Here is a 13835-nt window from a genome sequence, read left to right as displayed (position 1 = left end):
ACTTAAACTTCGAACGTGATGTAACCTACGTCGCTCCACTCGACGTTACCGTTAGAAACCTGGATGAGTTTTCGCCGGCTTACACACTTAATTTCGCCATGGATATCCGTATAAATCCAGGCTATGCCAACTGTTCTCACAGCACACACCTTTGCCTTAACTTTAGGAGCTTCTACATTCATGTGTGAAAACTCATTTTCCACACTCCAAAGCGTCTTCTCAGAGCATTGGCGCATTATGCTGCTCAGAAGCAAGGCCCAGCTGATTCCGTTTGCTTTTAAAAAGAACCTTAAACAAGTTTAAGTCCGTGATATTTAAACGTGATGTTTGCGTAGGCTACTGTGCGATACAGTATAGGATTATTAAAATATGCGTACTAGCTGATAATAATTATGCCCCCCCCATGCATTTCATATGCCCCCCTAAGACTAAGATCTGGCGACGGTTCTGGTAAAGTCCTGAATTACTACTTTGCATCACTATAAAAAAAGTCTGCTGCCTGAGAGACGTCACGCAGGGAAAAGGAGTCTCTGATTGCCTAGCAACGGTTTCTAACAACCCATGTTTCTGTGGGCGAGCTGTGGGCCCAGAGAGCTTTTACTTTTGTCGTCACTTTTTAAACTTCGAGCTGGTGAGTTGAACCTTTCGTAAAAAATGTCATACTTTGAACAAGCTTAATTATCCAAGTCCTCCGTACCAGCTAACTTGCAATAATCGTTGTTATTGTTAAGGAAGGGTTGGGTTGACCTTGGGTTGACCTGTCGGCTAACTACGTTAACATGCAGAATTATATTTAAGTGTTTATTCTTCAACGGAACATTTTTTTTTTACTAAAACAGCTTGAAAGGAAAACGAACTACTTTAAAAGGTGATTATTAGTGCATTGGATTCAAATGTGTTGCTTTTTCTTCACACAAACAACCACTTAAAAAAACCCAATCTGTTTGTATTGTCAGGTTTTAAAACTAAATATGAGAGTAAAGATCAAGGCTTTGTTAATTGTAATGGTAAAATGAGATGACAAGGATTTGTTGCCAATCCAAGCTTAATTGGTGTCTGCAAATAACATATTTTTATTTTTTTGTTATTCTTGCCCAGTTGAGCCATGCCTCGAGGAAGATCTGCTGCAAGCGTGCACTCCGACACCAGTGAAATGGATATGGATGGTACTGTGATGTTGTTTATGAGATCCATTTTTTAACAACATGATCTGGTCTAGGTAATATAGCCAGTCTCAAGTATTATGTCTAAATACCAATTTTCCAAGCAGAATCTGAATTGGCCAAACTACAGAGACAGTTCAAAATTATGGAAGGAGATCGGCAAGCGTACAACCTACAGGCCAGGGAGCAGATCCGCAAGCAAGAGTGAGTGGACACTACACCAGCATTACACAATTATTGTTCTGAATCGCCTGAGTGGCTTTTTTTTTGTGGTGTGGATAAAGGCGGGAGATAAATAAGCTGCAAGAAGAGCGTGAGGAGTTGCATCGAAATCTTAACGCATGTAAGAGCTCATCCCGCAAACAACAGGAGAGTGATGACACCCAGAGTCTACGAGCTCTGCTGGAGCAAAAAGACATGCTGGCTGAGGAGCTGGAGAGGGAGAAGCAGAGTCAAAAAGATATAAATAAAGAGGTGAGTTAAGTCTTTTCCTTCTGTTTGATACTTATTCCAATTTCACCATATGTGTACCTGTATTTCTTGTTACACAAACCAGTTAATGTCATATATTTTGTGAATGTAATGTGGGCAGATAGCAAACATAGAGATGAAGATGGCAGAGCTGCGAAAAGACAAGATCAACACAAGTGATGCAGAGAGGTACGAGGTTCAACAGTCCCAGAAGGCCATACGCTCTTTGGAATACAAACTGGACAGAGTGAGTGCTGAAATTCATTACAACAAAAAACCCACAGATGATACAGATTTGGAAATGCACCCATGTAAAAGTTGGCCCTTGCCACTTCAGTTCACATATGAGATTTGTGTTCTGTCCAGGCCTTAACCCGCTTCAGTGAGCAGCTCAGCAACAACAGCCACCTGAGAGAGGAGTTGCAGACTCTTCAAATTGAGCGTGTCCGTTTCCAGCAATTAAAAAAGATGCTGGAAAAGGTCAGACGTTTTGTTATAGATGTCTCTTTTTTCTGTTTTTGGTATGTTTTTGCAGTGGTTTAACTGACCTGTGCACTTGCTTTTTGTCGTAGGAACTGTACATTATTCGCAAGAAGATCGGGGAAGTCGTCACCATGTCCACTGCTGCTTATGATGCCAGGTCAGATTTTAGTCGTTTGTGAAGAGTGATATTCACCTTGTGGTCTTTGTTGTCAAATATCTTCAGTACTAATTTCTCTACTTAAGGGTGGAGGCTCAGTCTAAGATGACCGTGATGAAAGAGAAGGCAGAGAAGGAGCTTGCCCAGTACAATGCAGAGATGAAGGAACTGGAAAGGGTTATCGCACACGAGTGTAGCCTGAAAGAGTTTATGAACACTAAGTGCAGCGAGAAGAGCGGACAGGATGATGAGGAGATGGGACACAGACAAGGTTTTATTTTTATTTATTTTGTACAGCTGTTGTCGCTCACTTCTTTTCACAATCATGGCAAATGTGTTACTGGCCCTACCTGGGTTGATAAAACAACGTTTGTTCAGTCGAAAGCAAAACAAAATTTGCCTTTAGTCTTATTAATTGCTTGGAGGAATATCCTGCAAAAGCACAAGCTAGGGAAAAGAGTCCTCTGTTGGTCTACATGTAGCTCAAATACTGGTAGCAGAAATTATGTTTAAAGCTTAATTTGACCAATCAGTAAAATGTTTTTTTTCTGTCAATGCTGCTGCCTCTGATGTTTAATAGTCTAATAAAAGTCTACTGGCTGAACATAACAGTGACGGAAATATTATGACAAAACATAATGATGAGATGATTACTAAAGCCTATTCCCTACAGCTAAGTGTGACATCATCAACTCCAAGCTACGTGTTATTTAACAGACTAAATGATTGGGCCGATGACATTCTCTCCACTCTCTCAAGTTCCTTCTCTATCCACTGTCCTTTCTGAATAAAGTTTGACAGTTTGAACTCTCTCAGCTGGTAAAATTCCTTATTCGTTAGTAGTGTGTTCTAATTACGTTCACACTGGGCCACACATAGAGTAGCTAGTTCCACAGTGGGTTGTAAAATAAGAAACTACACTTGACATTCAGTGACAAATAAAACACAAAAAAAGGACATTGTTTAAGTCTACTATTCTTCTACTATTAATTATTGCTGTTGCCAGATGCATCAGTTGTGTTGTGGTCACGCTCGCTTCTTGACAAAATTGGAACTCCTGATAATTACATCAAACAGATCATCTAAGAAATACAACTCAGATGATAGGAACTGACTGTTGCTTATATTTTGAAACTGAAACTATAAGAGAGATGTCAGACTAACTGTATCACTAATATTCAATAATAGCAGTGTTATTGTTCTGACTGGAATTCAAACCCACCACATTGAAATGGAAAAGTGAGCTCTGTCAGTGTTTCCTTGAATTCAATCCTTCATTGAAATAGAATTCAAAAAGTCATTTCATCATGTTTGTTATCTTGTTTCAGTCGTGTTTCAGATTAAAGCAGCAATGTAGACAAACTTGAATCATTTCAGTATAAAACGTTCAGTTTTTCAGAGATGCTTAACAAAAGAGGGATGAATGAAGAAGGAAAACACTGGTTCTGATGATGCTGATATGATTGTTTTTGTACTCGTTTGCCTCAGTGTCAGAGCTGAAGGAGCAGAGGAGGACAGACTCAGGGGAAGAGTCTCTGGACACTCTGGAGGAGGTTTTTGAGAAGATCCAGACTGTGACGGGCGAGGACAACCTGGACCTACTGGTTACCCGGTTCATTCAGGGTAAGACTTCCAACACAGACATTAACACACAAAAAGAATGAATCTTTTTAAATTCATTAGTCAAATGTCTGTTTTGAGCATGTTAAAATAGACTTAATAATTTGAGTTGATGTTTAAGAAAAAAAAAAATCAGCGAAGAAGAAATCAGTGTACATCACTTGTGTTTTATTGTTTTGTTGTGTAGATGAAGACCGGAACTTTGCACTCTTCAATTTTGTCAATGAGCAAAACAATGAAGCTGAATCTCTGAGGGATCAAATCAGTCAGGTCAGTTTGTTTTCTCGATTTAACTTTCACTTAACACTGGACATTAAAGCCTTCCAATTATAACTTTACTCTTACTCAGTGACAGAAGAATACACTTGATTTCTGTCATAAACATTAAAAAAACAATTAGTAATAAAAAAAAAATTATGTATGTGTTTACATGAATACTGTTTTTTGTCAATTTGCAAAATTTTCATTAGATATTTACAGTTGTTTAAAGTCAGTGAGAGGCTACTAACTCTTAAGGACAAATGTTCTTAACTCATATAGAATTATCTACACACATTTGTTAACTCTGTAAGGTGTGAATCTGCAGATACAATCAGAGATCGAACAGTATGGAGAATCAGGTTTGCAAAAGGAGCGAGATCAACGCTCCCTGCTGAGAAGCTTTGATGAGAAAAAAAAGGAAATTGAGTACCAAGCTGAGGACTACGAAAACGGAGCCAGCTTTATAAGCAAAATCCTGGATGAGACAAAAACAGGTCTGGCTGTGATTTGTATCAAAAATCATTTTCAAGAAAATAACAAACAGTAACAGGCTTGTGAAAGAATGTGTTAGTATAGTACATGCAAATCTACAAATACAGAAGTGATTTCATAAAATAAAATTCATTGTACTCCTGACTCTCATCCCTCCCAGGAGTGAACAGCATCTTCTCTAAAATAGAGTGTGACCGCTCGGTGATCGAGAATAAACTTGGCTCCTCTGCAGGGATCAGTGAGAACAACATCATGTCCTACTTGGGTCTGGTGGAGCAGAAGACCAATGAGCTGCTCACAGTACAAGCTTTCCTAAACTCTAAAGTAACATGTGCTTCTCTCCTTTCTTTACTCACATACGTTCCTGTTATTGATTTGTGTCTGTATTCTTAAATAATATTCCTATTTATATTGGTAACTTTCAGGATCTTGAAAAGGACTACAATCCTAAAGACCTGCCCACATTTCTTTTGGGACAAAATCCAGAACTGCTTCAGCACAAGATGAGCATCCAGCCTGTGATCAGCAGGTGGGTCTTTTATCTGTTCTGTTTGATACACATGTTCATGACTTGAATCCATACATACAGTTAAACGCTTAAAAATGTCATGGTCATGAGGCTTCTGTGTGGTGTTTGGACTCGTTAGTTTGGACTACGATGCAGATGACTCTCCCGTCACTGATGAGGAAGAACGGCCGCTCACACAGGGGGAACTTCGCAGAAGAATAATGAAAGGGGTAAGAGCAGTAGTCCTACACTCAAGCCATTATTTATGGTTGACATCATAAACAACTGTTTAAACGTAACTCTTCATCTGCGTACGATTTAAAGGTTCAGAAGAGAGAGAGTTCCGGTCGACAGGCAGCAACTAAAGCCTCAAAAATATGAAGGCGGACATCACTTCCTGGAAAACTCACTGATCCAGAACATGGAGCTGAAACTGGTGTAGTGAATACTCAAACTAAAATGGGAAACTCATCTGCAGCTGAAGGGCCTGTTTACATCAATATGTACGTTTAATACAATATGGAGGATATGACAGCAACCATGTTGAACGTTCATTTAAAATTGTTCTAGCTTAAACATATACACAAATGATTTATTAAAATGTTTTTATGTTGACAAAGAATCATTGGTTTGGTCTGTATATGTTTCATTAGTTTAGTTTAACTAATTGGATTTCGAGCTATAAAATGCTTTTCTCAGACTCCGGTAACCAGCTGTCCTTTTGAAGTGTGATTGGCCATCTGGCTTTGGCTCTACAATCTGCTCTGAGTACAGCCGCCCCTCGTGGCAGCACTTCTTTACATGATACTTGCTGCTATACTCCAAAGTAAAGGTTGGGGGCAGCAGAACCTTTTGTAATCCTAATTGGCATGCTGAGTCTTGATTCTGTGTTCCAAAAAGAAAAAAAAGCTGAGTGCTTTTCTGCTTTTCTATAACCTCAGATTTTGTGCACATTTTTGTTGCAGGAATATTTTTCTTTAGATGTAGTTTTGACTCAAAGACACTTTGAGATTGATTGTCATAAAACCGGTTTATTCTACCCTCTAAATCATTGGTTCTCAACTGCTTTATGCTCAGGACCCACCACTGAGAAAGTGTGACCCAAATTTCTGATACTTTTCAACCAATGAGATTTGTTTTATGAAAAATGGTGCAATTTGAACATCAACTGGTGCAAAGCATGACAGAACAAAGAGATGAAACCAAACAAACATGTTTCAAAAGGTTTTTTGTTTTTTTTTACACTCCCCCCACCACCCATCTACCCAGCAGTAGACGGGGGGGGGGGGGGGGGGGTCCAAGACCCACCTCTAGGTCCTGACCCACCAGTCGAGAACCACTGCTCTAAATGACCTTTCTATCAAAATATCTTTCTTTTTATGTGCGCCAACATTATGTACATGTATCCACAGGTAAAGGCGTTTGAACTGAAATGAAGAGGGAATAGAACCGAAATACACAGGAGCAAATCAAAACCAGGTGTGAGAAACAAGACACAGGTGAAACTAATGGGAGCAATCAAAGCGGAGGGAAAACAGGCAAAGGGAGGAAGTAAAACTACAAAATGAAACAGAACATTTAAGACAGATAACTCAAGAACATAACAGTAACAATTCACATGAGATTGAAAAAAAGAAAGCAAAACACAAATAGCAACACAACCAGGAAAAAGAAACAGGAGTAAACATGACAATCTGTTTCCTTTTTCATAGTATTGTAATGATGCAGATCACCATATTATGTCAGTATGTGCACGTTACTTCAGCAGCTTTTGTAATTGTTTTTGGTTTTTGTATCCAATAATTATAGTGGTATAAACTTATATTTAAATCCAAACATCCTGGAATGAGCCTATGTCAGGGTAAGATAGCAGTCACTGCTAGAGAGAGCAACTTCCTTTAGCACAAAGGAGAACTAGAGGGGAGGGAAATTATTTTAAGAAACATATTTTTACTCAGCGAAACAATGAAACGGTGTTTCTATATTTAGGCTTTGAAGGTCACACTGATGCCATCATACAATTTTTTTTTAATCTTGAGCCGTAGCCTCCAAGAAATAGGGCTGATTCCACTGAGTGTACCTGTCTCAACAAGAAAGAGACACATTTAGGTCATTATGGTAATGATGTAGCTTGAAGTGTGTTATTTTAATAAGCTTGGTTTTAAAGGTTCTGACAGCCACGATTTCAGGAAGCCAAATAAACTGCTACTCTGTAAACATTTGCAAGTGATCGACCAGCGAATCACTCTGCTCAGGATAATCCCCTCTGCAGTCTCAACTGTGTGGCTATAAAAACAGATTATCAGAGATAAAAGGGCGCCGTGGAAATGCAAAGGGGTGGCAGTGGAGGGAGATGAGGCGGAGGAGGCTACTTTCTTTGAAATTCTACTCTCACTTAGCCCCCACCACTTCTGACAAATTCTCTGTGCACACGGCTCACTGCATTGCCATAGTAACCCTCCTTTTAATCACAACACAAACCTCATTTCCTACTCTTGACAAAGAATCCTCATTGCCTGCGGAGACCGCCCGCATCAGCCAATTGCAAGGCCCACCTCCTTCTGCTGGCTGCACCTACCCACCCAACCTGGTTCTTATTTACCCCTCCTCTCCATATAAGCCCATTTTCCACCTCTTCCCTTCCTTTTGCTCAACAGTTTCCCTAATTCTAAGTTCACCTTCTGCTAGATGCTTAATAATCTCTTGTCATCTTGGACCTTTTTCATGCTTTTCTATGCACTGCAATCTTGAGATTGTCATATGGCTTAACTCTTCCTCATCAAAATGTAAATAATCCAAACATGTGCTTGGAGACACCAAGCCAGCTTCCTAAGCAGAAACATTCAGGCTCCTTTTTTTCCTTCTCTCATGGAAAGCACATGTTTGTTTGAAGCCTATTTGTCTGTCACTCATCAAACAGTTAGACCTTTATAATTCCAACAATGAAGGTCATGTCTTTGAGCATTTCCTCGTGATCTAGTTTAGTTGACCAAAAAAAAAAAACTAACGCTAGAGTTGAATTCAAGTTAGTTACAAGCAAGTATTGCAAAAGTCCTGTAGACTTTTCCACTGAAATTCTCTCATGCTTCCTGTCTGGTTCTGCTTTGGGAAAAAGTGTGTTCATACTTTTAAAATGCCTTGCTCCCTTTATCTCAAAGCACAAGTCTGTTATCTGGAAAATACCCCCCCCCCCCCCCTCTCTCTCTCTCTCTCTCTCTCTCGCTCTCTCTCTCTCTCTCTCTCTCTCTCTCGTTTGTTTATTTGGGAATGGTGCCAGGTATTTCCCCATTCAGTGTGCCTGCATCCAGAATGCTCCATCTCCTTGACGAGGTGCCCTCACTCCCCCCTGATACTCACACCCTCCCACCCAAATCCAGCTTTCCCTCCCATGAGTGTTGCTAAGCAACCGACTGCCATGAGAGCGGGTGCATTATGCAGCCAATCAAATTACCAGACATTTTTTCAAACAGGGTTGAAACAGAAAGATTACGATTTAGTCCCTCTTTATATTATTGTACCTTGTAGCTTACTCTGGATAATTCATCTTGTAGCACACGCATGCTTTAGACTCTTTTAATCTTTCTTACCTCATTTTCATCGCTGGTTCTCTGTTTTCTTCTCACAGTCCACCACATGGTGGCAGCAGGAGCTGTTCCTCTGTTGCTGCACAAGACTGCAAGATATTTTTTTAGCGGCTGTTGCTAAGCAATCCCGACTCTCACTTCTTACCTGTGCAACATTTGTGATTTTTACAGATGTCCCTGACACCATTTTGTCTTTGTTTTCACCATATTGGAATGCACCATATTGCTTGTTTCTACCCATTCACTTCAACCTATGAAACCAGTTCAGATCAATGCGGAAACAGATCACACATTTAATACTGGCTGAGTGTTACCCACCATGTTTGAGATCCAGGGTTCAACATTAGCTCGGAACAGCTCCGGTTAGCTTCATCTCCCTACGCAGGAGGCAGGAAATGGGCTCTGGAGTGATTAGGCCTGCAGCTCTTGTCGTCCACTTAGCCAGCAGTGGAGAGATCCACATATAGCTAAACTTCTTGTTTTCTTTTTGCACAGACCTCAGAGATAATCCCACTAACTGCTCCAATGTGTCACACGTGATCCAGTGGACAAAGTGCTATTTACATTTTTTCTTTATCATCTATTTATTGACTTTTTTTAACACTCTCCAGGCCCCTGTGTCCCTTCCCCCTTTGGCCCCCCTGTATGTTAGTCCCTCATCTCAGCTGTGGTTGCTGTGCAGATGGCTCTTTGTTGGTGCTTCACAATGAGTCTAAGGTCAGTGTGCCTCACGCACACTCAAACTTCTCCTCTCCAGCTGTCTTGTGGCTTTATATGTAGTTTGTCTATCAAGCATGAGGGCTGCTCATGTGCACATGGTTATATTGTGCTCTTAAATTAAAAGGAAGTTATAAAACCACAGATGTAGCAGAGAGATAGTCTGGGCCTCTAAGGCTGTAAACATGATAACTGATATCATATTGTTTTTTTTGTTTTTTTATCTGAGCCACACCTTAGCCTTCTTCACTTGTTTTTATTCTCTGATGTGTCACTTGTAGAAAGGCTTTGATATCTCCGAAACCAACCCCACACCAGAATATCAGATCTGCCAAATAAATAGAAATGCAAATCCACCATCTGCTCTGTGATCCCAAACCAACGCTTGTTCATCATTCAGGAGCTCATGTAATAGCTACACATAGCTTAACCCTTAATATGTATTTTAAGCTTTCAAAGCGGAAAACACAGAAACAACTGGTAGAGCAGTATGAAGATTTGTTTAAATTCAATTTTAAAATTGTACTTTTAATGAATATTCTGACTGTGCTCCATATGAAGCAGAGGTTAAACACGTCAGTCTTTAACAGATACAAAGAGTCTAGTCCAGGGACATTGTACATGGATTAATTGTCCACTGAGGCCATGCACACATCTGCATGCCTTCTCGTTGAAGTATGTAAAATGAACCGCAGAACAACATAATTCAGCAGCAGAGGGTCATGAGTTCTCCGCGACTGTTTTCAGCAGCAGCAGCAGAGAGAGAGAAAGAGAGATCAGGTAAAGAGTGGAAGGCGGGAAACTAGAAGGAGGAGGAGCACTTCTTGCAATGGAGTAGGGATTACTGGAAATTTCCACTTTTCTGTGGTACACCAGGAACAGGGGCGGAGCAAGTAGGTGAAGTGTATGTTAGTAGTACAGCTGACATCCTACCTGTGCATTGCAGAGGCTTCACTTTTTTTACTTATTGGGTTTTTGAAACAGTTTAAGAGGCCATGTTTATGTTTTGGTTATTACCAATTTATCATTTCATTTATTGTCGTATTTCTTGAGAGAAGAACCATATTTTTTGAAAGAGATAATGTTTTTTACTGGCACTCACAGTTAGTCACTGTTTTGAACAAAGGACTCAAGAACCTCTTTTATGTAGCTGTTTCATGAATAAATCTATGCACACGATTTGCATTTCATTTGAGTTGAGCCCTATGCTTCTTTAGGAGTGAAGAGGACTAACTAACACTGAGTCTAAAGCCACATCAATGCCCATGAGTGATACATTTTGTAGCTGGATTAGGTGATATCCATGTGTGAATCCATTCACTAACTGTTCAGAGTCAAAGTCGCTGTGGCAACCCAGTCAGTATCCAAGGTGACCTTTCTTTCTCAGCAGTGTCCTTCAACACCTCCTACATCAGCTATAATGCCAGCTGGTGGTTCTAGTCCTTGCAGCCCCAGGTTTGCTCTGGGTTCTTTTCCATCACCTTAGGGTGAAAGTCCCCATGCAAACGGCCCACTTTAAAGTGCAGCTTCTGAAATGGTTACTTGACTGTAATAGAAGTGTTTATTCTCATCCATCTCACAATCAGTGCCTCCCAAATTCATCCACCATCAGTCCCTAAAATGACTGAACAGCTCTTTGTCCTTTCCACTCACCTGGATGGAATAAGACACAATTTAATGAGTCGTCTTTCTCCCTGTTACTTTACACCAAGCAGCAGTTATCTCCTATCAGAAACAGAGCCAGATACAGGCCGAGTCAAAAACCAAAATTACAAGAAGCAACATTCCTCTGAATCTGCACTTGGTATCCTACGCCTTATTACCACAATCAGGGATTGAGACAGCACACTTCCTTGAGTAACTCAAACACACATTTAGAACTAGCTTGACAGAGTAGCAATGACTCCATTAAATCCAAATGTACAGAACCTAAAAGACTTGCATCTAAGGAAAACACAAACAGTAGCATTTTCCAAATCCTCAAAGCACCTTAATTAATTAATCAACACAACAGAGAGACTTGATTTACATTTTGTCATACTCTGAAAACTCAGACACAATTTTTCATATTTTCATGTCATACTGCATATAAATGATATTCTGTTTTTCTACTTGACATCTGCCAGCTGTTTTTAAGAATTTAAACAGAATTCATCACATGTTCTTGTACGTTTCATATTCATCCATGTTTGTCCAATTCATGCTTAAAATAAAAACTATTCTGATCCACCTTATTTTGAATTATATTCAATTAAATAAATAAAGTGTTTGTATTTATTTAGTCATTTATTTGTTTCTTTGTGTTGCTATTGTAGTTTAGTTTATATTTTTGTTCAGTGTTGTTTATGTTTCTAAGCCCTAAAAAGATCTAAAAAATGGGACCACATTTCTCTCATCCTAAAATCCTTACACTGGCTACGACATGCATGCAAATTGTGCAATGAGGAACCTGTGATTCGTCTGGCGGGCAAGTCAACATGCAGGGTCATAAGCGTCATCGGTGTGTGACTGAGTTTGCCATGGTAGTCAGTAGAAAAAAAAACTTGTTAAAATCAAATATTCGGGCTGTTTGCAACAGGCTGCTGGTAGTTTCCTTCAAGTGTAAATGTACTATTAACTTTATTTTAGTGCAGATTGCCATCTTGTAAAAATAAATATTTTGAACTTGTAAATGAAGAAATTGAAATCTTTCAAGGCAATATTAATAGAAATTCAATGACAATTCACAAAAAATGTATCTATTGTTGCATCGAATTTCCTTTGATAAAATAATAAAGTTTAACATTTTGAACATTATTTTTGCACAAATATTGTTTGATTGAAAAATATACAATTCATGTATATTTTTTACTTTGTTACTGGCAATGTCCTTTGAAATATCCCTGTAATTCTAATTTCAAAATTCAACATAGCCGTCTGGAGTGCTTGTCGCGGAATTAAAAGTGTTTTCATTGTTGTCAATAATGACTTTCCTTAATTGTGTTAATTAAAGATCAATAATATGATTGCACTTTCGCCCTTACTGTTCATTCGACTGTATAGTCTCAGTGAGAAGTCAACTTAATGTTGTTATATTTCTCAGCGGGATTTGCTTGAGCAGCAGAGAAAGCTAGGTGGACCATGCAGGACACTGCTGTTCAAAACAAAAGAGCTCAGTTTGCTCCCATCGATTCCTCCAATTATCAGGACCCTTCCCCCGCCTAATCCTGACCTCTGCTCTTTGACGGGCCCCACTTTGCTCTCCCCCCTCCAGCCCTGACATTCCTTGAGTCAGGTCAGTCCTTTGTCCTCTTGAAATTTTAGGTGCAATTAAGTTGCTTTACTTCCTATCCTATACCATGTGAACTGTTAGCACAACAGAGAAGTTAAAACTTAAGGAAATGTTTCCCCTAGGCTATGGGGGTGTGTGCAGATATTTACTTAACTTTGAAATGTGTCATTATACACAAAAAGAAGCTTTTCTTTTATACAGTATCGCTTTCTGTGGCCCTAAAGCTTTAGAAAGTATAACAAATGTTTTCCACTTTCTACTTGTGGAAAGTGCGGTAAACACTCCAGTTATTGGAATACAAGAGAATCTTTTTTTTAAAATCCCTACACAAACTCTATCCCTGTTTCAACTTTCCCCTGACTGCCCTACTTACTGCTTCACTTCGCTACCTGCAGAATGAACAGGCAGTCCGTGCATAGATTTTTTTTCGTTGTAACAGATTGGTGGGGCATGGAAACATGTTGAGGTCGGTAAAATAACGGGGGGAAAAAAGACAGGAAATGATATCACAAACACTCCCCCTCCTCTCCGATTGCTCCCATTTTCCAGTTAAAGAAACAGAGTGAGTAATGCTTTCTGCTGCTTTTTATGCTCTTCTGTTCCACCCCTGGAATAGGTTACACACACAGACAACATAACACAGCTTTGTGGATGTATGCTTCACTGCCCTGCAGACTCCACATGGTCTTCATCTCTATTTATTAAATGGTACCACAGTTTATACAACAGCAAAATGTTTCTTATTGTTGATTTCTTTTAAATGGCTTTTTACCACAAAATTTAAAGCTTAACTGTTGTTCCAACTGTCATGTGACAACAGAAGCTTTGGAATATTCTAAAAAGCTCAGCATACAAGGTAACGGTGCAAAAAAAAAAAAACATGTCTTAGCTTTTGTGAAAAACACCCTTATATGAGACAAAAAATAAATCACAAAGTCACCAGTTAGCACACTGGCACACAGCCCTTTGATCTCTGCATAATTACAGTATTTATACAGTTTATAATTATATTTCAGCTGAATGTGAGTTGAATGAGTAAACAGTGCCTGAAGGCTTCTTCAAATCTTTGCCTTGAATACACAGGCATGGTAGGGAGAAGATAAGTGAG

At 39.4% G+C, this 13835-nt stretch overlaps 1 protein-coding gene across 2 annotated transcripts; it reads left to right on the top strand.

Moving 5' to 3' along the window:
• The first annotated feature begins 520 nt into the window (after positions 1-520).
• Positions 521-5775, top strand: odad1 (outer dynein arm docking complex subunit 1). Of its 2 annotated transcripts, XM_079342600.1 has the most exons (16): positions 541-631; positions 840-868; positions 1099-1166; positions 1271-1367; positions 1448-1637; positions 1756-1881; positions 2001-2114; positions 2207-2274; positions 2361-2545; positions 3763-3897; positions 4082-4164; positions 4481-4649; positions 4808-4971; positions 5073-5176; positions 5295-5385; positions 5480-5775. In XM_079342600.1, the coding sequence occupies exons 3-16, from the start codon at positions 1106-1108 to the stop codon at positions 5534-5536; spliced, it is 1644 nt and encodes a 547-aa protein (XP_079198726.1). In that variant the 5' UTR covers positions 541-631; positions 840-868; positions 1099-1105; the 3' UTR covers positions 5537-5775. The 2 variants fall into 2 exon arrangements, with proteins under 2 accessions (XP_079198725.1, XP_079198726.1); XM_079342599.1 differs by lacking the exon at positions 840-868 and having other exon boundaries at positions 521-631.
• The last annotated feature ends 8060 nt before the right edge of the window (positions 5776-13835 follow it).

Source organism: Symphodus melops (genome assembly GCF_947650265.1).
Source record: "Symphodus melops genome assembly, chromosome: 4".
NCBI lineage: Eukaryota > Metazoa > Chordata > Actinopteri > Labriformes > Labridae > Symphodus > Symphodus melops.
Note: the sequence above shows the minus strand (reverse complement) of the source record. Positions and strands in the feature narration are given on the sequence as shown.

Excerpts from the sequence above, each read along its gene's own strand:
- odad1 (XM_079342599.1), top strand. The coding sequence starts at position 1,106 with ATGCCTCGAGGAAGATCTGCTGCAAGCGTGCACTCCGACACCAGTGAA. Across the intron at positions 1,167-1,270 it reads CAGTGAAATGGATATGGATG|AATCTGAATTGGCCAAACTA; the intron begins GTACTGTGATGT and ends TTTTCCAAGCAG. Across the intron at positions 4,972-5,072 it reads AAGCTTTCCTAAACTCTAAA|GATCTTGAAAAGGACTACAA; the intron begins GTAACATGTGCT and ends GGTAACTTTCAG.